This window comes from Anopheles marshallii, chromosome 3, assembly GCF_943734725.1.
Source record: "Anopheles marshallii chromosome 3, idAnoMarsDA_429_01, whole genome shotgun sequence".
Classification (NCBI taxonomy): domain Eukaryota; kingdom Metazoa; phylum Arthropoda; class Insecta; order Diptera; family Culicidae; genus Anopheles; species Anopheles marshallii.
In genome coordinates, this window is record NC_071327.1 from 51,729,581 (window position 1) to 51,752,958 (window position 23,378).

The 23,378-nt window shown below is 44.9% G+C and overlaps 6 protein-coding genes across 6 annotated transcripts; 5 read left to right on the forward strand and 1 right to left on the reverse strand.

Annotated features, from left to right (window-relative positions):
- Positions 1 to 1,646: 1,646 nt before the first annotated feature.
- LOC128711797 (UDP-glucose 6-dehydrogenase) lies at positions 1,647 to 8,892 on the reverse strand. The gene is made up of 2 exons (XM_053806684.1): positions 8,734 to 8,892; positions 1,647 to 3,155 (listed from the first exon to the last, which is right to left on the reverse strand). The coding sequence occupies exons 1-2, from the start codon at positions 8,890 to 8,892 to the stop codon at positions 1,647 to 1,649; spliced, it is 1,668 nt and encodes a 555-aa protein (XP_053662659.1).
- A 5,148-nt stretch (positions 8,893 to 14,040) lies between these two features.
- LOC128713376 (probable deoxyhypusine synthase) lies at positions 14,041 to 15,183 on the forward strand. The gene is made up of 2 exons (XM_053808234.1): positions 14,041 to 14,238; positions 14,299 to 15,183. The coding sequence occupies exons 1-2, from the start codon at positions 14,041 to 14,043 to the stop codon at positions 15,181 to 15,183; spliced, it is 1,083 nt and encodes a 360-aa protein (XP_053664209.1).
- A 1,347-nt stretch (positions 15,184 to 16,530) lies between these two features.
- LOC128712784 (trafficking protein particle complex subunit 2-like protein) lies at positions 16,531 to 16,950 on the forward strand. Its single transcript, XM_053807657.1, has one exon. It carries the CDS (start codon positions 16,531 to 16,533, stop codon positions 16,948 to 16,950), a length of 420 nt encoding a protein of 139 aa, XP_053663632.1.
- A 332-nt stretch (positions 16,951 to 17,282) lies between these two features.
- LOC128712785 (retinol dehydrogenase 14-like) lies at positions 17,283 to 18,389 on the forward strand. The gene is made up of 2 exons (XM_053807658.1): positions 17,283 to 18,101; positions 18,183 to 18,389. The coding sequence occupies exons 1-2, from the start codon at positions 17,283 to 17,285 to the stop codon at positions 18,387 to 18,389; spliced, it is 1,026 nt and encodes a 341-aa protein (XP_053663633.1).
- Positions 18,390 to 18,811: 422 nt separating this feature from the next.
- On the forward strand, positions 18,812 to 19,150 carry LOC128712787 (uncharacterized). The gene has a single exon (XM_053807659.1). The coding sequence runs from the start codon at positions 18,812 to 18,814 to the stop codon at positions 19,148 to 19,150; it is 339 nt and encodes a 112-aa protein (XP_053663634.1).
- A 360-nt stretch (positions 19,151 to 19,510) lies between these two features.
- Positions 19,511 to 20,532, forward strand: LOC128712788 (retinol dehydrogenase 12-like). Its single transcript, XM_053807660.1, has 2 exons — positions 19,511 to 20,302; positions 20,362 to 20,532. Exons 1-2 carry the CDS (start codon positions 19,511 to 19,513, stop codon positions 20,530 to 20,532), a joined length of 963 nt encoding a protein of 320 aa, XP_053663635.1.
- Positions 20,533 to 23,378: the final 2,846 nt, after the last annotated feature.

Genomic DNA, 23,378 nt, shown 5'->3' on the forward strand with positions numbered 1-23,378 from the left:
ACGACTACTATTTGAGCTGTAACCGCAAAATGGGTTGTTATATCGTCGTACTGGGTTGAATCATTTATTTTAATAGTATATTCTCACAATTGATGCACTTTCACATCTATCTCGTATCGTACTTTAGTTACTATCTAAACGAAGTGCGTTGCTTTTCGTAATGGTGCGAACTGCACCCGGAATATGATCGAACTACTTCGATAGACATTGTCAATGGGTCTGTAGTTTTTAATTTGTTGTAAAACAATTACATCTATTTCGGTTTTTACCAAACATTCCTTGGACAGTTTGGTTGCGTTATATTGCACGATTGTTATCCGGATGCTATACCAAAACGTGTCCCCACTTAATGCACCAATTATTTTCCACCCTCGTTAACGATATACTCTAGCAAAGACACGTGTGTCCCGAGCATCGTCCCATCCTCACGCAACCGATTGCCTGAACGAGGGTAACGGAGATATGTGGCTACGGATGATGGAGGTGGTGGTGCGCACGTTGGTTCGCTAATGAAAAATCGACCGATACTGTGGCTGTGTGCTGTGCTGTGCTTACGATAGAAAATACTACACGTTCTTAACAAATATCTTCTTCTCTATGTTATATGGGATTTCGTACAAAAGTAAACAAATGCAAAAATACTACAGCAAAAAGCGCCTCTACGGTTAGTAGGTAATAGTAGTAGTAATGGTAGTAGTAACACGTCCGTTTATCGCTACATACGTTCGAACGTATTCTACTCGATCGTCTTACTTATCCTAGCGTTCACACTAATCGCAGTGAATATCTCTCGCGTACTCGCTACCGGCTAGAGCTAGCTAGAAGCGCACGCAGGAAAAGGATAGGAAGGATACATACACAATTGGGAAAAAGGAAGTATAATACGAAAGCGCTACTTGAGTATAGATTCGTTTCGATTAGACAATCCGGGGTCGTATCGAGAGTAAGCCATAATTCGTAACCTAAACAACATACTTCCGCGTACGTCTATGTCTGTGATGTTACACTCCTACTAATTGCGGTCGTTTCATGCGATCATCTTAAACCTAACCCTACGAAGGAAGCGAAGAAAAATATGAGGAGAATAATCGTCAGGATAGAGCCCCGCGAGAAAAGCAGTACACCATTGCAGGCCAAAACCCGTAAAACCCGCGCCATTCCGATCAATAGTAATACTTTCTATCTTCCGGTGGTATCGTAATGTTATCGTCACCGGATGTGCTGCCGCCGGGTGTGCTTCTTGTGCGGCTGCGTGGCCGTTGCCCCAACAAGCTTTCCACCGTGGACGTGACACCGCCGAGGATGGCATCGCTTTGCACGCTGGTCCGCACGGTACGTACGATGCGGCAACCGATCTGAAAGCGATGCGGCGTCGGTGGTGGTGCTGGCGGTGGTGTCGAACGACGTTCTGTGCGCGACGATTGATCGTCGTTGCTGGTGGTGGTGTTGGCGGGTGGTTTCGTCGACGCACCGGTACAGTCCATGCGCAGGAAGCACTGCCACCAGCCAGCAGCAGCATCAAATGCTATCCGACGCTGATGCGCTTGCTGTTGCCGGTGCACGTCGCCACTGTCACGGTCCGAGTCCGGGTCTACGGGTGAAGCGATGTCACTAGCGGCACTACTATCTACGAGGCAACAGAGCTACTAGGCCTGCGCACTTGGACCATCGCCGTTCGCTGCCAGCGGACCGTAGCTGCCGTGCCCGTTGGTCAAATGGTTCGGGAAGGGCCGCACGGTTGGGTCGTGGTGCTGCTGCTGTAACAGCCGCTTCCCGATCGTCTGCACGTGGAACCCGATCTGCTGGAGCCGTTCGTGTGGCAGAATCTTACGCCCATCGAAGATGTACGCCGGCTTCATCATCGACGCGTAGATACGCTCGTAGTTGAGACTCTGCGGGAAGAAAGCAAAAGGGACAACGGGTACAGTATTAGAAACAACCGGGCACCTTGGTTCGTGGTGTGACGAAGGATGGTGGGGCGGAAGGTGATGGTAGGTTTGGTCCGTGCCGGTCGGCTTCGACGCGTGGTGACGGTGACATTGATGACATACGACAAACTCATCCCATTCGGTGCACACGACGAGGGCATGCGTGCCCCGGACCGCATCGTACGGATCGGCGAAGATCTGTACGGCGCGCTTCACGTGTTCCGGGCTTTCGGTAACCTTCGGGTGCGTCAGGTCGGCGATAATCTGCTCCGGTTCCACCTTCGGATCGTAGATGTTGAGCTGGGCGCCCTCGTCGAGCAGCGTCCGGCAAACGGTGATGGCGGGCGTTTCCCGTGTGTCTCCCGTGTTTTTCTTGAACGCAAAGCCCAGTATCGAGATGCGCTTGTCGGTGACCGTGTTGAACAGACACTCGATGATCTTCTGCGAGAAGCGCGTCTTCTGGTAGTCGTTCATGTCGATCACCTGCTGCCAGTAGGCGGCCACCTCCGGCAGGTTAAGGCCCTCGCAGATGTACACAAGGTTGAGGATGTCCTTCTGGAAGCAGCTACCCCCGAATCCGACCGACGCCTGCAGAAATTTTGGCCCAATGCGAGAATCCAACCCCACGGCCCGGGCAACTTCGGATACGTCGGCCCCGGTTGCTTCACACACCGCGGACAGTGAGTTGATCGAGGAAATGCGCTGGGCGAGGAATGCATTGGCCGCCAGCTTGGACAATTCCGAGCTCCATGTGTTGGTCGTGATAATGTTCTTCTTCGGTATCCAGTGTTCGTACACCCAGCAAAGCTTTTCGATCGCCGCCTGCCCTTCGGGTGTTTGTTCTCCACCGATCAGCACACGATCGGGCTTGAGCAGATCCTCCACCGCCGTTCCCTCGGCGAGAAACTCGGGATTCGATAGGATGTCATACTTTACGCCGGGTTTGTGGTTTGCTTTGAGGATGTGCATAATGCTTTCCGCTGCCCGCACCGGTACCGTACTTTTCTCCACCACGATCTTACTGTTTTGTGACATTTCGGCGATCATACGGGCACAGCCCTCGACGTACTTTAGATCCGCCGCACGTCCTCGCCCATTACCGTACGTTTTCGTGGGCGTGTTGACGGAGATGAAGATGAGTTCCGCCTCCTGGATCGCTTTCTCGATGTCGGTGGAGAAGAACAGGTTACGGTTACGGCACTGGCGGACAACTTCGTCGAGACCGGGCTGTAAAGGCAGAGAAGAATAAATACACAGAGAAGATACATTAGCGAAAGGCTCTTAATTTTCGTTGGTAACATTCGAAGGTACCATTAAAAGGTTCGGATTATTAGTAGATAATAAATACTTAAAGCTCTTCAAAAGGCAGAACTACAACGTGCATTTAATTAATATGAATAGTGGACCCTGAGCAATTATATACAAGGTCTTGGTCTCCAATTAAGTGGTTTCTCGGATAACATAAACACTATTCAATATCTGTGACGAAATGAATTGGATTGAAGGTGGAGACGTCCACCTCCAACGTGTTTTATTTAAACTCTGACCTTGAGCCTCATATTCCTACGATCCAGACACGAAATGTAGTATACACCGCATACTGATATGAATGGAAGTTCTCTACGGTGCCTATGTCTTTCGCTCTAATTCCTCTCATATTCCCCCCTGGTCCTACGGTTTTCATTTTTTTATTACCACCGGTGTTGCCTTACATCATTTCTTTATGTCCTGTCCATGTACTTGGCTCCATATACTGTACTTATACTGTCTATATAGCTTCTCTATATACCTGCATGACTTAAAGACTTCTCAGCCTGGATCGCCCGCTTTAATGATTAAAAGACATACTCCGGCCATCGAAACCAGATTATTCTGATTCACTGCTCAGTAATGAGATAATTGTACGGTTCAAATGTAAAATTTCGTCATGAATGTGATAGATCTCCAACGACCAGTTATATGTTGTTAAACAAAGCCATGGGAAGTGTAATATGTGATAGACGAGTAACTACAGTAAAAGTCTTGGGAGTGTGGCTTGATGAGACACTCTCTGTTAATGTACGTGTTGACCATGTTATAGCCAAATCCTTGGTCTGATTGTTAGGCTTTCCTCCGAACTTCGAGGTCCTCTCTGCCTTGAAGGTTTTGTGTTGCTTGCTGGGTTCGATCCACTCTGGACTACGCCTGCTCGACTGCAATGGTGGGAGTGGAAAGTGTGCAACTGTTCGACACTTGCTTGCAGGTTATCTATCTTGTTCGTTGTTGATTTCTTGGATTAAACTCCATAGAAGCACAATATATCCACTTCCGATCTTGCTTTATCGCAAGTCTCCTTTCCCATGATCTGGATGTTCCTTCCCTTCTCCCAGTAATTTCTCTTTACACCCCATTCCCACCCCGGCATACGCTATACAATTCAAATGAATCCTTCATTAGAGCGCTATCGGACTTCAACAGCTCGTATACACCTTTTCGACTTCAATCTCCCTGTGTCCCACTTTCGTTCACGCTTACGTGAGTCCTCGTCCTTACATTCTCATTACGGTTCTGTGTAGTTTGTTAACTTTACCACTGTTTTTTTTTTATTCTAACCTGCCTTAGTAAATAAGACTAATTTGTAAGCCGCTTGCCTCACACAAAATAAAATCAATGGTTCGTGTCCTATGCATTGCGGGGATCAAGGAAATGATGGAATTTGTTTCTCATCGTGATATTTGGATGTTCAAGGTCGTGGAAGGAATTTTATCGCATCTATTGTCTCGAGCCAAGGTTCGACAGTTCCTTTAAATTATATATGTATAGAAAACCCCGAATGGTAGGGTCGTATAAAATCAGAGGATCCCACAGAGATGACCGCTCCAGTGTGCAATGAATTGATTACGTCACGAAAATAAAGGCTATTATTGAGACAGAAAGGATCGCAAAAATTTGTGACGCACTGACAGAAAAGAGAGTATAAATGAAGGTGATTGGTAATAATTATCGTTATATCCGCTATACTGCAGCATTTTACAACACCCCCCGGGGTCTGGCTTCAATTCTCGACTAGATCGTGTTTCCCTTAAACATGACTGTCCATTAGACAGATTAGGCAGAGCAAAAATGAACAACCGTTATGAAGTCACGTAAAAGGAATAAATATAACCTGTCCATCTATCATGTTCACTCTATCGCTATTTACTTACAGCAAAGATGATACAGTGAAACCTGCTGTCATCCTTGCACTTGTGGCATTTGCAAGCGTATACCCTGATGCATATCTTGATCAGGTGCGTCAGGGTACCATACACAAACGATGGATGGCACACACAAAGCCTCCAGCTCAAAATGAGTCATTGTTCAATGCTTATTTTGAGGTCGATGATACATAGTATACCGATCCGGTGGTGACGCGTACGTTTGCATGGTGTTGGTGATCGTGACGTCGCCCTTACACTTTAGTGTTCCGCCTAAAGAGAACGTGTGAAAATCCCAAAACACACACTCACATGAGTTGAATCCCTAATCATTTTATGGGAATCTGATCATGAAGAGTAACTGGGAGACCTGCAATTCTTTCGTCGGCGATCTACTTGTTATTCAAAACTGTATACCGTGATCGACCAGGGGGCAGATTGAAATGTCTATAGAACACAATTCGAATTCGAACTTTTGCAACTGGCGATCAGCAATAAGTTCACCCTAAAAGTTGCTAGATCATTAATGTAAAAGTGCACAGTACTCTGTCAAGAATAGTGAATTCATCCACGATCAAACACTAATCTAAACACGTTTCCCCCTACACATAAGCAGGCCCGGGTGGTTCCCGGGGTTCGGTGATGTAACGTCCGCGGCAACGGGCGACCGTTTGGCGATGCGCATCGTCTTGCGCCCATTCCATTTCATCCGGTCCAGTTCCAAAACTTTGGCTTCGGCCCCATCGTCGTCGGTGGTAGTGGATTTTAAAAGTTATGAAACAGTCACTTTGGCAGTGATCTCGCTCACGATCACGGCATCGAAGTAATCTCAAGAGAGCGAGCAGGGTTTTTGTTTTATGTTATTGTTTCCTTCTATTTTCCCCGGAGGGAACCCAAAACTATCACAAAACGAAACCGACCCAACTAGCTAAGGGTTCTGCGAGCAGGAGCAGGGTATGAGCCAAGACGGAGAAGCATTTGTTGCCTGGGGCTGCTGTGTAGAGCCGGTAGCCGGAGGGCACTTTGGCTAAGGACCGCCTATAAATAGTCTCACGGCTTCCACCACGCAACAAGATTTGAAGCGAATCTAAATAATGTTGTAATGGTCATTAGCTGCGGCTATCATGCAAAGCTTATCTGCTGAATGTAATTAAACTATCCCACAAAAACATGACCTCCGCAGGGCAATTTGTCTGTTGTGAATTTGTTGAACAACATAATTGAAAACTGAACTCGTTTATGCTTTTGCTAACTCGGCTCCCCATGCACGGAACGGAAGAAACCGGAACAAAGTAATGAAGAGAGCAGTACACAAAAAAGCGGCCTATAATTGCACGATGATGGACGTGGTCTTCGTACGGGTTTGTTGTCCCTTTTTTATACGTTTACTATGCGCATGTGGAATGCAACCGGACCAGCAGACGACAAACATATGTTCGTGGCAGATGTAGACAGAATGAGAATGAATGCCGAATGCACAATTAAATGAAACAACCGAAAAAGTCTCGCGGAGAACAACGGACGGGCAGGAAACGTTGCAGCTTATCGCAGTACTTGTGAGTGCTTTTGGAGTGGAACTTTTGTTTAAAGCTAAACATTTTTGTGCTGTACAGCTTGAGATGTAGATGATTGTACTAACCCTACACTCTGCAAATTTTCGAAGATTCATATGACATTTATCAATATAGGCGCGAAAGATGTTTGGGGAAGAGAATGTTGCTTGGACTGTTGAAGGACCGGTGAGCAGCCAGCATACCCTACCCTAGCCCGTATCTCAACATTAATTCTGCTGTTGTCGGCGCTGACCTTTGACCCACTTTTTCTTTATCGGCACAACAACCTCAAGAGGTCTAGGTCTGCCATTTCTGGCTATCTGTGACTTTATTTACCTCGCGTACGGGGGATTGGTCCGGATGGGATTTTGGTCCGGTCCGTTCGTGTGTGAAGACCGGCGCCGATACCATCATGCCACCGGGCCGCCCACCTTTGACCCACGGAAGGTTATATTTTGGACGACTTCAAAAATGCGATCACCTATCTGTACATCATCGCAGAGAAAGTTAAAAAAAAATTAGCAGGGTTGTTGGTTGTGTCACCATCAATGTGGTTTTTGCCTCGTTTATCTCCAACCCGAGGGTTATCACGGGTTATCACGGGGCAAAGAGAGTTGTCACGGGCGATAAACTTCACAGGGAAAGGAATCGGATATTCAGCGAGTGGATATGCTTCCAAGTTCAAATATACAGCTACTCAATTATTCTTTACACTATCCTTATTCATCCTTTTTGTTTTGCGCCATATTTCCGGGAAGAATGAGCTTAAAAACCAACGACGGTTACAATCGGGCAAGGCCATTCTTCAAACATAGACCCCCGCGATAAGATCGTTTCCATTGCCGCTTTGCAGGAAAATAGTCGTGAAAACGGGTTAGTTTTGCGCCACGCACTCGACACACAGAAACAGACCGTGGGTTTATGTTTTGGTTTATTTATACAGTTTTGATGCGCGCTGTGCTTATCTCGCGCGCGCGCCCTCTGTTCCTGTTCGACAAGAATTCTTGGAAGGATATTGGACAGGCAGTTCGACGAAGAGAAGATGACGCTCACCATATGTAAGCAAATATTTTGCGAAAAAAACACTCACCGGGAAAAGAAAAACACAAACCACTTGCGTGTGTGCTCTTCGTTGTGGAATACCGTAAGTAAGCCGTCGTATGCAGTATTAGACGCAACATAAAGTGCACAAGTGCAACTGGTAACATATTAAAGCACACAATATTCGGCAGGACTCTTCAAGCAAATATAGATCATTCAAATAACAATCAGATATAAACAAAATGCATTTTTCGTAAATTGAATATGATTTACGTTCATAAAATTATTTTGTTGCTTTTCGCAGACCTCACGAACTGCACATGTTTTGTCCGATACTGTAACGTATTAGCGATTGAATAACGTTATCAAACCAATTCCAATACGCATATCTTGTGGCATGATGATGATAGCCGCGATCACATCAAATAACAGCAAATCGTTTTGACTTTATGATGTAAACCCCGTTCCAAAACAATATCGTTTTATCGTGTCGATTCCCAATTTCTAATCCTACATAATAGCACTGGCACTGGCGACATAGCGCGTCCGTCATTCATTCGTGCGCGAAATCGCATAAGCATAAATTACGCATTATGCCGTATCCGTTATGATTTTCCTTAGTTTTTTTCCTCCTCGCGGCGTTTCGTTTGCAAACGTTTAAACATATCACGCGAGTAGGAACACAATATGGTCCGAAAGCGTGTTCGGCAAACGTGCACGCCTTATTTTACCGGTTGATCTTCTGTTTTATTTGGGTTTCGCTACGGCTCATGAATAGCAGCAGTTCGATGGCAGGGGTGCTTTTGGAAGAATCGACCTTAACCAACTTATGAAAATTTGGCGCTTCTTTGCCCCATTTCGATAAAACCCTGAGTGCCGGCCCAGGGCCACCAATGATGAACTTGGTAATCACGAACCCCGAACGGGTTTTGTGTTTTGTGAGTGTCGTAACCCGCCAACCCTGCTGGTTGATATCTACAATATTAATAAAAAAAACACAACACCATATAAACATGCTCGCACATTGTTTCTCACCTCGTATATTGGCAGCTTGTCGGAGTTCCATTGGGCTATCCGTTCGGTGCTACGATCGACGACCGTTATCTGGATATCCGGGCATTTGAGTGCCATCACGCTACACGTAGGCCCTCCCACATATCCGGCACCGATGCAGCAAATTTTCGAAATTACCATCGTGATTGTGGTTTCGTACACTACGGACGTTCTTGACCACCCACAGACACCCAGGCACAGGCACACACAATATTCGATCGATCGTTATCACTAATCGCTTGCCAAACTGTTACACGATATGCTTGCAAATCACCACCACCATTCAGTTTCGGCTACTTCGCTGTACTACTTGCATACAGCAGGAACCACGTGGCGTGACCGCTCACTCCTACCACGCGAAAGGTGAAGCGTACCGAGATAGTAGGTTTGACTGACGCGCGTATCGTTCAAACGTGGAAACCGTTCGAAATGTGCATCCAATCACGCCGAATGCTTGTCCACGACTGGCGACGACAGCGCTGATGATGATGATGATGATGCTGCTGCCACTGCTGGTTAATGCTGATGTCGACAAGCGTGCGTCCGGTGTACGACCATTCCCCACTATTTCGATGCCTGGATGCTTGGTGATGCTGCTGCTTCTGCTGCTGCCGCCACTGCTGATGCTGGCATACAACGAATGGCTTCTACGTGTCCAAAGGATGAAAGGGAACCGGGGGGAAGGGGAGAGATCGGAGGGGCAGGTCTTAGGACCGAGCTGAAAGTAAGCAAAATAAACGAACGGTTAAAAGAGAACGGTTGGAAACAAAGGCCCTCCATAATAGGAGGAATGTGTGTGTCGTAAAGATCTGTAGAAAAAAAACAAGAGCGTAAAGCTTTTTTTACTGTCTGTATTGGCAGCTGTTAAATTCAAATACGCTTCAAATTTGTTTCACAACACCCTTAAAAGTGTCTCGTAAAGCGAATCAAATCTTAACCAAGCAAAACGGTTTCATATTCGGAAAAATGAGTATGAATGAGTTAATTAAATCCCACTAGAGAGTGAAATCGTTCGAATCTACACGAACGAATTGGTTTGAGATTTTATTATTTTTGGCGATCAGTAACTCACTTCTAACGATTCTCGAATTAGTCAACTCTCGAGTGAGTTGTTAGTTTCCACGACGAATGAAGCAAACTAACTCGCTTATCAAACGTTCAACTCGCGAATGATTCAATGAGCTATGAGCGAGTTGTTAGTCGTTACGAGCAATCATGGAGAGATACACATTTAGAAGCTTGAAAAAAGATTAGTTTTAATTTTTTTTTGTACAAGACACTGTAAAAAACCATCAAAATTAAAAACATTTAGACATATTTGAAAAGAAAATACTTTATGCTCGTACAGATCGCGATGTATTTTTATATTTTTTAATTTCTGGCTAAACTGTAGACGTTATAAATTGAACGACCGTAGTCGAGCTGAAAATGTATTAAACTTTTACAAAAATTTCACATCAATTCGTTGATAGGTCTCCAAAAAATTCAAGAACTCAGAATTGTAAAATGTTGCTTTAAACATTGAGAATAGCGTTTGACTCTTTGGGTAGTAACTTCGTTACTTATTGGTAAAATGAATTGATATTTCTACCAAATATTCCTGAAACGGTAATCTTCCAACGGTCATATTTTCGAAAATCGTATCTTTAACCTTATTACAGAGTTAAAGAACTACCTTTTGCTATAAACTCACTCATTTCGACACAATTCCCTCAAGTCGCCACTTCTTGCCGTACTGATGTTCTTTCTTTAAAATAGTTATCCTCGTCAACCTGCATTCGAGTGGTGATATGACGGTTGCGGTGACCTTCCCCATTAGTGGAGCTTTCGTTGGTAAAATTCGTGGTGTTTACCATCCGCACTAACGCTTTCGCAGGCCAACCCTTCAACAGATCCCCATTTGGCCATTATGCAATGGCATTTTGAAGCGGGTTCGGAAGACACACGTACAGCATCGTACGTGTGTTGTGTGTGTCTCTGTTGCCGGCAATGCCTTCAAGCCATAAAACTTTGCAGGTAAATAGAAAGTTTTTTTCTACTCATCTCAACAAAACAAAACCAGAAAAGCACGTGCCTAATGTGCGTGTCACGTTAATGATGAATGCTACCACCTTACCTTCCCTTGCCAATAAATGTTCCGAATTGGATCGTACGACTTCTCACCTCGACTCGGGGAAGCCAATAAGTGTTAGATGGCGTAAAGATAACCCCCGTAAAGCGCGACCCAATAATCCTTTACGGTCTTTACGGCTACAGATGCGTTTGTCGTCAGTTCTGGTGGGACTCACACAACCAAAATCGATATTATCATTGCGTGATAATTGGTGTTAGATTGTCCAATTTAACTTTCCGAACACTTTCAACTTTTAATTGCCTTGCCCTCAACATATTGCTCAAAGCATAACCAAAGCATCTAAAGGGCGAATGAAGTTTCTATAAAAATAACTAACAACATAACCAAAACACAATAAAGCATTAGACAACAACATTGCAGCATTCCGGTGTGCTGGTTGTTGTGGCCGTTCAAATGCTGTTTTGGCCAGGATTCAGATTCGTGGTACCACATTAAAAAGCAATAATACCATGCTCATCCATAATTCACACATCTGATGAAGGGGTGTCTTAGAGACTTAGAGGAGTGGTCATGGTATTTTTTGAAAGATATCACACATGAGCATAAGCGCGCCCATATGCTTCCTACCGGGCGTGGGGCAGAGCGGAGTGTTTAGGTGGGTGCTGACCAACCCAAAACAGCGGGAGGAGTTATTATTTTCGTTTACCGATTGCATAAGTTGCACAAACTGTTGAAGCACCGAACCGGACTGGCCCGGTGTGTCTGTGGAAAGGTGTTTCGCTTTCCAGCCACAACAACCATTTCATCTGCTTGGTTCGGTAGCTGGATGGCAGAGAAAATCACATGCCATAAAAGCTGGTGGAAGCTTTTATTATTAGGGACAGTGCCTTTGTTTCAATCGGTTAGAAAGCTCTCCGGTCGATGTCGAACGGGGATGTGACCCCGACCCCGAAGACAGTGATAGGATTATTTTTAGCATCATTCCGTGAATTATTTCGACAAATTTGGCGCATTTTCGTGATCGATGATATAATGAGGATGGAGCGTTGTCTTTGCTGTAAATGTCTCCATCTCCAATACGATTGGACGGTGTGAGGTGCGCGATCATGTAAAGCTTTGTTATACAAAGAAGCTCCTAGTACAGTCTTTCGTAATGGCCAATGACGCAGATTTGACCTGCAAATAATAGAATTATGTTGAGACAATTGGAAGTATTTAATTAACGTATTCCCACCACCAAGGTCACTATGAAGAATGAACGTCATGGTACCAGCCTTCTAAAGCTCGCCGGCATAAATGTTGTGCTATGCTAGCCATCACGCGGTCATTAAAATAAACAAAAACGAGCATGTTTCAAGACGGTAGAAACATAACAAAAAGTGATTTAAACCACCAAGGACACCGTCTGGTACGGTGGGTGAGGGAGACAGTTCAAGGATCGAATCCCGTAAATTTGAACACCGTTTCCGTTCAGCTACAACTCAAAGGAGAAATCATAAACGTAAGCACGATGTTACAGAGCGGAAGAAGAGTTATTGCAACGGCAACGCGGTGCGTTTCTCAAGGCCACCAGTTCAAGAACATCTTGAACCTAACCGTGCGCAGAAGGGTAGTGTGTGAAGGGGGTGCCCGGACAAGGTAATAAGGCAGATGGCTCACCGTAGCCGTAGTAGTAGCAGTACACGATCGATTCACTCTTGATTGGAACGTGAGGGGCTCGTTTCTCGTTCTGCAATCAGTAGAGGAAAACTGACATGAAAAACCCGTTCGCATAACGAATTGAAACGGGTGTGGGATCGGTACGATGACTTCACTACCCCTGGTTGCAAAGCTGAATTCTCCTATATACTCTATACGCTATATTGCATGTGCAACTCCCCCTGCTGTCCCGTTGCATTCGTTTGGGACCGGGGTGTCCGTCCGGTGCAATTCGACCTTCGCGAACGAAATCGTGCCAGTCGGCGGCAATTGTCTAACCAGTACAAGCAAGCGTCTATGTACATGGCGCACCTAACTCGGGGGTGGTGATGGTGGTTCGTTATTTTTGGGGTCTCTTCCCCAAACACACGAGTCGTCGTAGCGGGTGGCCTTGTCCCACACGAGAATGACCGTCAATTGCTGAACCACTGTACATATTGCATCGGTCAGCACCACTGCAGTATGCTTGCATCGGAAGCGGGTGGCATTCGATCCGAGTGCCGTGCGGGTGCTATGGTGACGGATAATTCCGTTTCTTTAATTTCCTGCTTTCCACTTCCCTCTGTTTTGCTCCATCCAGCATTAGGAATAGTTTATCAGTAATTTACGTTACCGCATTACCAACCAACCATCACTCACTATCACCAACATGCCATAGCAACCATGCAACGGTGTTTACTAGAGGGAATAGATTTTATCCCGGGGAATTTTACTTGCCTTCGGTATCCAAATCAATGTGGCATAGAAGATCTCGGTATCTAATTTTTAAAGTATGTCGCACCTTGGCTATCTCAAGCCATATTCTCTACAAGTTTTGTGAAACAGAGGTCGCTGAAAATGAATCCCCCTTTGGTTTTCCCCATTTTCTTAGTCACACCGCCTGCAAAATGGTCTGTTTACCTTTGGTATGTACTGCTTTCTTACTGCTTCACCATCGCCTTTGGACGTGATTTCATTGTTGGAAGAACAAAAAATCAAAACACTCGAAAGGATAAACACGAAACACACGGAAAAACACGGGAAACTGAACCGAACCGAACCGGAACTCGCGATTACTTACGAATAAAATTCGAAACCCGCACCACATCCGCACAATATCGCGTTTGTTTAGACCGAGAGAGAGAAACCTTTTTTTGTGTGCGTGTGTTCGCTTGACGTTTCACTGACGTTTGTCAGCTGACTTCGGCAGTTTGAAAAGAGCTACAGTCTGTGGGCGCTTTTATTTAGCTAAAAGCTGTATGAAAATGATCAGAAAGGTGTACATTTAGTGCTTTTTTAATTTAGCGCAATTAATACAAAGTTATATTTATACGATTTTGTTTCTGGAATGGTACGTTACATGACAAATAGTTCTTTTTCTGTCTGCATACAATTCGAATTTGAGTTTGACATTTGCCCGCCGCATGCGGAATGCGTGCGATGATGCAGGATGGATGTAAACAAAATAATTGCAAAATAGAAGCACATGCGTGTGGTCGTATTGACCGGGCTTAAATATTCAAGCAAAGGGGTAAAGTATGGAACAATGCAAAGAACCGAGTGTGGCTAAAGAAGCAGTTTTGCAGGAAAGTTCCAAGTTGCCAGAAAACACTCCAAAAATACATGGCTACGATTGGAACGAAGGATACAGCTATGAGAAATTGTTCAGCTCGTACGTACACAGTGGCTTTCAGGCGACGAATCTTGGGAGGGCAATTGAAGAAGTGAACAAAATGGTACGTTGAATAGGGTTCCTAATGTTTAAATGATTTCTGATTGTATCTATTGCATTGTAGATTGCTGCACGGCAAGTGCCATTGCCGGAGGACAAATTAGACACGTACGAAGAGGATGAATTCATAAAGCGGCAAAAGAACTGTACAATCTTCCTTGGATATACCTCCAACATGGTGTCAGCCGGAGTGCGGGAAACGATTCGCTTTCTGGTGCAGCACCATATGGTGGACTGTATCGTAACGACGGCAGGGGGCGTTGAGGAAGATTTAATCAAATGTCTGGCCCCCACATACCTCGGTTCTTTCGAGCTGGTGGGCCGTGAATTGCGCGAACGTGGTATCAACCGAATAGGTAATCTGCTCGTACCGAATGAAAATTACTGCAAGTTTGAGAATTGGGTCATACCCATCCTTGACGAAATGCTACAAGAGCAGAAGAGCGTGGGAACGCTTTGGACACCATCGAAAGTGATCGCAAGGTTGGGTGAAAAAATTAACGATGAATCGTCGATTTATTACTGGGCTGCCAAAAACCGCATTCCCGTGTTCAGTCCCGCCCTGACCGATGGAAGTCTGGGCGATATGATGTACTTTCACTCTTTTCGTAATCCGGGACTGGTGGTGGACATAGTGTCGGATTTACGGCGGCTCAACACGATGGCTGTGAAGGCGGTTCAATCGGGTATTATCATTGTTGGGGGCGGTGTCATAAAGCATCACATTTGCAACGCGAACCTGATGCGAAATGGGGCCGATTATTCCGTGTTCATTAACACGGCATCGGAGTACGATGGGAGTGATAGCGGAGCGCGACCGGATGAGGCCGTGTCATGGGGTAAAATCAAAAAGGATGCTACACCGGTGAAGGTGTACGCAGAAGCTAGTCTGGTGTTCCCGATACTGGTCGGGGAAACGTTTGTAAAGAATCATTATCGGAAAAAATAAAGATAATTTATTACAAACAATCGGATGTTTTTTACGATTCAAGCTTATTCACGCCTGTTCAACGTATTTGGGGCTAGATTTGTTCTTCAACGAGCATTAGTTCGAATAGAAAGCAGCGATTATTAAACCACATCCAAATCAAAAGAAATGTGTATCTACGCGCCCGCCTTAGTTCAAATATTTATTCTGTATTTATTCTGTAGTATTTTCACTGGGACTGCCGAATGACGTTTCTCCGAAAATCCGAAGTCGCCCGCTTTGCCGAAGATTGACGATCGAACCCACGGCCCAAGTAGCAATTCTGACCCCGCAACTACCAGTTTCACTGTGTTTCACAACGGCAGAACAACACTCTGGGATCGAGCTCTCTGTGATTTTATTCCTATTCCTGTCGCATTGCTTTTCTTGCCTACTCGCTCTTCTGAGACTTGGGATAGCGGGCCAAATAGCAGGATTGTTCGGTTCATCGAGGGGGTGTGAAAGGAAGGAGACAGGGGGTGGGTTATTTAATAAACATTAAGCATTGAACATCATTATATCGCAAATAAAATTGACTAAAAAAAGTTTAAGTACTATTTGGCAGATACAGGCTGAAAGCTTAAGCCTTCTAACTTATGGTATGATATGTCCCAGTTGCGAGGTAAAAATTGTTACTTGGGATGTGCCGTAAACAAAGGTGCGTGACTTCCGAAAGCAGTAAAAACAACAGCAGACTAGAACAGCGAAGGAATTACGGTGCATTTTTCACGGGAAAATATATCCATATTTCCATTAAACAACATTCCGATCAACGTTATACAAGGTAAGCTTTTATTTGCAAATGGAGAAGAAATAGGTAACGATCTGTGTGAATTGTTAAAGATGTAATACTCTCTTGAATTTGTTCCGAATCTGGGCGCCACTTTGTAGTAGCTTGTTGACCTGTTCAGTTGTGAAAGTACATCAATATGATGCTAATCGAAAATTAGCATAATCCAAAGAAGTGGAATGGTCGTAACGATTCAGTTCCATGTACAAACCCCCTCACGCATCATCCTTTTAGACTAGGGAGTGTTACCACGTAGACAAAATCACCCATGCATGAGAGCCACACAACCCACTCGTTGGGGGTGATTGTGAAATAGAACCCACCCATCGCCGGACAGCAGGTTTTTCTCCACGACTGCTTTACACATACACATTCCAACCGACCAGCCTTTTGCAATATCCAATACTCTACCGTTTACCGCTGTTTAATCTGTTGGCTTACTAAACTATGATGGAAATACGATCTTTTTTTTATGCTCTCTTTTGGCCTGCTCCTCTGCCATTCGCCACCCGGTGTGCCATATACCGATACAACCAAAGATGTGTGCCTGTGTGGCGATCATCGGCAAGGATAATGCACCGTTGTACATCGCGACCGCGAACGTGGATAAGGAGATAGCGTTGCAGTACCAGGTCCACGCTTCGCTGGACGTAATCGATGAACGGTGCGCCACTAACCAGAAGGCTGCGGCCGATGGTCGAGAGCTATACCTCGGTTCGCTTATATCGACCGAGCAGTACAAGATCTACGGTTACGTTACGAACACAAAGATCAAGTTTCTGATCGTGATCGACGCTAGCAGTACGTCTTCGTTCCGGGAGAACGAGGTGCGGGCAATGTTTCGCAACCTACACAATCTCTACACGGATGCGGTTTGCAATCCATTCTACACGCCGGGCGAACCGCTAACTTCGGCTAGCTTCGACCGTGCAGTGCGTGGAATAATAAGCGCTAATTAGTTGTAGGGCAATTAACTAATATGCAATGAAAATGTATTAATTTGTTCAATGCAAGTTTAAATTTAACCTTACGAATAAATGCACCTTATGTATTAGTAGGCAAAACAATGCGGAACCTCATGTTAATTGTTTCCAAAACAAGATATGATTACAACATCCTCAGAATGTTAACAAAAAATCACCATGAACGGCTGGGGGAATGGCTGTTCCAGTGCGAAACCCTCATATTATCCACAAGATTGTGATTTTACCTTTCACTCTAGAACAGCGTCTAATCACAGCGAATCACGAAACCCGTGGTTCACACCACTCATCATCATCACCTGTCCAGCATGCCATTCTTCTCGTCGGAGGTGACCCTACCGTTGGCGAGTGCTGGGGCCGCCACCGGACTGCTCGGCTCAATCGTACTGCTGCGATTGTACAAGCTGCGCAAATGGGGCTGGGTTAAGTCAAACTTTTCACTCGAGGGCAAAACATTCGTCATTACCGGTGCGAATACCGGGCTCGGCTACGAAACAACGAAAGCGCTCGTCCGCCGACAGGCAACTATCGTAATGGCGTGCCGTAATCTTACCAGGGCTAATGAAGCGATCGGAAAAATACGCACCGAACTGGGCGGTACCATACCGGGTGCATTAATACCGATGGAGCTGGATCTGGCATCGTTCCGGTCGATTAGACGCTTTGCCGGGGAGTTGAAGCGTACCATGCCGCAGCTGTACTGTCTGGTGAACAATGCTGGATTGGCTGTGCGGAAGCCGGAGTTTACGCGGGAAAACTATGAAGTTCACTTCGGCGTAAACCATCTCGGTCAGTTCCTGCTGGTGGATCTGCTCCGAGAGCAACTGCTCGAACAAAGGACGCGCGTCGTCGTGGTTTCTTCGCGCATGCACGAGATCGAGGCAGAGATTGATTTCAAGCATCTGGGCCGTTGGGTTGAGTATGGGAGCCGGTTGAACCGACTGTACAACAACTCGAAGCTGATGAACTTCTACTACGCCCGGGAGCTGTACAAACGGGGCTACAATGTGCACGTGCTGTGTCCGGGCCTGTGCCATACGGATTTCTTCCGGCATTACGAACCGAAGTGGTACCACTATCTGGTGTTTTCCCCTATCGTATGGCTGATGCTTCGATCCGGTGAACAGGTAGACTGCAACACTGCACACGAACGCACAACCGTGTAGCTAATGACAGCACTTCCTTTTCCTATATCATCGTCCATCCAGGGTGCCCAGAATATAATTTATGCGGCTACGGAAAGTGTTACCACGCCCGAGCGTAATCCATTGACGGGATACTTCGTTTCGAACGTGAAGATGCGCCGTTCAAAGTTTCACTTCGATGAGGAAACGTCCGTCCGGTTGTGGGAGGAGAGTGTTCGTGCGATTGCGGAATCGGATGCTAAAAGCATAAGAGATGCCCAAAGCACTTGAGAAGGAAATTTTATGGCTTGTGATAAGGGATTTTTGGATAACACTTATTTTTACAAACAACCACTGTTACCTACGGGTTTGGTCCTCCTCGTTGGCATATTGGATTCCTGTAATGGGTTGGTTCTATTTTGGATCACTGATAATAGCTCGCATGGTGTGTGTGTGTGTTCCCTAAAGGAAAAGATTATTTTTATAACAAGTCCCTGTATATACTTTTCTGAATTAACACGCACGGGGTGTACAAAGGATTGCTTTACTAGTGGGATTTAAAATTACGGTTGACATTAAGCTACTGTATCGTAACCTTTCTTACACTCACGAATGTAATATATCATCTTGCAGTGTCGTATAAATACCTCCCCGTACGTTCGTTGCGTGGTGCTAATGGTGCATTGTAGTTGATCGATTCTAACACCTCCAGCATGGCTAACAGTGCACCGACCGTAACAGACCGCCCAGAGGAGTACACCGATAATCCGGCAACCCAACGGCAAGCGTCGTCCGCGTTGGCATGGTTGCTACTGTACAGTACGGCAATGTTTACACTGCCGTTTGCGGCCTTCTATAGCACACGGTACGCACTGACGCACTATCTGCACATCGACGGTTTTCCAAACACCTGCGGTTCGGTCGTCGCGGCAGTATTGGTCGTGAACGTGATTATCCTGCTATATGCGCTGCGTGGCTATGAAGATGCGAAGGAAGACGACAATCCACCGGAAGAGAGTGATGGAAAGGGCGAGTCTAAAAAGAATCAGTAACGATTTTACTACAAGACCAGCGAACAAACGATTCTCAACGCGGTGACGCCATTCCATGCACATACACTAATACTAATACGTTGATAATTTTAAAATCTACTTTTAGTCGAAACGATAGATGTACTCACGCAAACGTTGTGAATAGAATGGAATATAATAAACTTACTCGACTGTACCTTACAGCTCTTGATTGCTTCATCTTGTTCAGTTCGTAACCATTACCCTAGGCAACAGCGATTTCATCCGCCTGCCTGGATTCGCCATACAGTAACCGTTCAAAAAACTGCTTGATCGCTTGCTAACGGCAATCGTCTCGATCTCTTTTCTTCCTCTCCCCAACATAGCGTTCACGCCTTCAACATGTCTGCCTCACTGCTATATCTTCTCGTGCCCGTCGGTGTTGGTGCCGGTCTGTACGTTATTCGTAAGTTACGCGAATGGAAATGGGGCTGGGTGCGGAACAACGCAACGCTACGAGGCAAAGTCTTTATCATAACTGGTGCCAACACTGGACTCGGGTACGAGACGGCGCTGGCACTTGCCGCCCGCCAGGCAACGATCATTATGGCATGCCGGAGTATGGAACGGGCGGGTGAAGCAATCCGTCGCATCCGTCAAAAGACGCCGGAAGGTGAGCTGATCCCGATCCAGCTCGATCTCGCATCGTTCGATTCGATCCGTGATTTTAGTGAAGCGATCAAGAGCCGCTACCCATCGTTCGACTGTCTGATCAACAATGCCGGGCTGGCCATGCAGACGCCGACCTACACGCAGGAAAACTACGAAATCCATTACGGCGTGAACCATCTGGGCCACTTTCTGTTGGTGGATTTGCTGAAGGATAATATACGCGCCAATGCAGCACGGATTGTGGTCGTCTCGTCGAAGATGCACGAACGGGCAAAGATCGATTTTGACAATCTTGGCAAATGGGTCGAACGTGGGCGTGGTGAGCGGACCAACACGCTGTACAACAATTCCAAGCTGATGAACTTTTACTTCGCCCGCGAACTGTACAAGCAGGGTTACAATGTGCACGTGCTATGTCCGGGCCTGTGCCATACCGATTTCTTCCGGAGCTACAACCCCAAATGGTACCATTACGTGCTGTTCTCACCGATCGTGCTGCTGTTTTTGCGTTCCGCGCGTCAGGTAAGCGAAAGATTCTTACTTCATATCTTCACGGTGTAATACATTCCCTTTTGTTTCAGGGCGCACAAAACATCATCCACTGTGCTACGGACAATGTTAACACGGAGGAAAAGAATCCAGTTACCGGATATTTTGTGACGAATGTCGAACAAACCAAATCCAAGATGAAGTTCGACGAGGAAACGTCCGAGCGGCTATGGCGTGAGAGCTTCAAGGCACTGAACGTCTAAACGGGGGCTTTAAGATCCCCTTTTGGAAATCTGTTATTTTAGGTTGTGGGAACTCTTGTCTCCAATGTCTGCCTATCTTCAGGATTAGAATACTCTTAGATTATAACTTTTTACCGCATTTTCGATATGTGCAAGCATCAATAAATGCTTCATTTCAAGGTTAAAATTCTTCCATCGTAATTTCCTATTTGTTGTTCATCATGTTTGCTTAATCAAACACTTTAGCAAACGACGGAAATGGTTTGTTTTTTAAAATTTTTAATGATTTATATTTTTACTTCTTAATAGTTGGTTTTGTATTTGTTATCCTCGCTCGTGTTCACACACTTGTCCGCCCTGTTTTTCATCTCTCGTTTTCCACTTTATGTACCTTTTTCTGTTCCGGTTGGCAATGCTTTGAAGATATTTCGTTTGATTTAATTTTAACATTCCGCAAAGTAACATTTATCGTTTGTTCCGGCTTGTCATTTCCCCAATACTCCATAGCGCGACAAAGTTTCACAACAATTTCAACACTATTTATTCAAGAGTGAAAAAGAGAGATTGAGAAAAAACGAAAACACATCTACACACAATGTATTCACGCGCTTACTATCGCGCAACAGAAGAAAACAATTGAGAACAAATGTGCCCCCAAAACCACTACACATGGATATCTCATGAAAATTGTTCGTTTAGTTTGATTTTTATTAGTTTTTTTTTGTTTGTCCTGGTTTCTACCGTACTCGAATTTTCGCATTTTGTGTATGTTTTCCATTTATTTCAAACTTCCTGTGTTTGTTGAGGAGGGAAGGGTGGGTTAATATCAACAATTTGCATTTACCAACTCTACTGTTTTCTTGTTGTTGTTTTGTTGCTATTTAGTTTTTTTTAATCTCCATTCTGTACTTGTCTGAGTAATTGTTTGTTCCATTAATGTTAATGCTTAATGTTTACCTTGTTCCTATTGTTTTTTTTCTCTTTCTTTTGTTCTATTTTGTTCATCTGAGTTTTCATCTTCTATATCGTTTTATGTGGATATTGTTGAATTGTTCGTGGTGTTTTTAGATTGTGTTGCTGATTGGTTTCTTGCCTTCTACTACTGTACCCATTCCCGATCAGGTAGCAATTTTGCTTTACTCTTTTCCCTTTTCCACTTATGGACCACATCTAATATCGATTACCAAGAAGTAAAGTGGAGCGCGCGAGAAAGTGTTTAGTTCGAGTATGTTGTTGTTCTGGGATTGCTTCTTCTTTCGCTGCTCAAAAGCAATTCGGTATACGGTATATTACAAATTCAAACATATCATAAGCGAAACGCATTGCTACAAAGTAATAGCGCACGAACCCAGTTCAGTAAGTGTCTGCCAATATCCAATGGTAGAGTTATGTTTTCAATAAAACAAAAAAGCTGTAAAGCTCACGTTCTTTGCATCACTGCATCCGGCGGTTCGTTTCCGTCTTGGAACATCCGCGGTGGTGCCTGTATTTTTTTTTGCGTTGAATAATTTTCGTTAATAATATCTAAACACCACATGGTTCAAGTGTGATTCCTTCGCTGTCTGGTTTTTGCGTGTATGTGTATACCTGTGCCTCGGCAATGTCGGGGTGGATTAATTAGTATTAATCTAAAAATTTGTTTTATCAACTTACTAGCTTTTTACTCCTAATCATAACCATTTCAAATGAATGCAACCAATGGGCTTACATATTGCAGCTGCACGCACGCTTTCACTTTTATGCTATGCGTGGTGTACACCATCGCCCATAATATTATTGCTAACCTAATGCTTGCATATTGGCATGTTTGCGGGTGTGTCTGTGGTGATGCCTATATCATTCCCAGCCCAAACACAATGTACGACGAAGTGAAGGGTGTGTGAAGGAGGTAGGGTAGGAGTGGGCCTGCCCACTGAGCCCCCAAAACCTAAATACGCACTCGGCACTGCGTTCAACAAGAGTACTGTCGTGGAATTGTCTGTCTGCTGTGGGGAGTAGAATAGAAAACAAAAACTAAGCCCTGGCGCCACCCGAATCCTGATATTGTTGTATAGCTGCCTTAAGTATATGTCTAATATTGCGCCACCGTTCTGCCTCTGCCATTTTCGTGCCCCATAAGTGGCCGGTAGAGCTTCTAGGGATCACTGCGGATTTAGAAGTTTACAATTTCGTTGGAATAGTATATGGAAAGAGAGGAATGAGCAGATAAGAATGTGTGTGTAAGCGTGTAATCCTTCTCCCGGTGTTGAGTTTTACGCCTTTGTCACAGTTCCTTGTGTTTGTTCTTTTCTCTTTTCCCCTTTTCGGTTTATGCATTTATGGCGAAATTTCGTTTTGCTACAATTTTAAATACGGGAAATATGGATTAAAAAGACAAACTTCTGTATGTAACCCCCGTTCCGCATCCATTCTTTAGCTGCTTCGTTATTCTTGTGCAGTTAGCGTACGTTTCGAACAAACGACTTTCCTGTCTTATCCTTGTTTCTCTTACAGTACCAGTTACCAGCGGCACACCAACAAAGCAGCAACAACAGCCATCTTTTTACACCTTCTCAACCAGCATTGACTATTCCTTCTGAAATCTTCAGCCATGAACGCACACACGCATCTCGTTATTTAAGTTAACTAGCAGTAAGAAACTAAAATGGATAACAAAATGTGTTGATATGAATGTATTGTGATTGTGACATAAAGCTTAGAGGTTCTAAAAGTGTACCGAAATGTAACGTTAAACAACTTTACACCAATTACTAGCACTAAAAATCTCAACAGTAAACGACAGCTCTAGCCGCTGCCAATACCTAACGCACTGGGAAAGATGAGCGGAAAAGATTAGGTGAATGGTTAAAGCTAAATTTACTTACTTA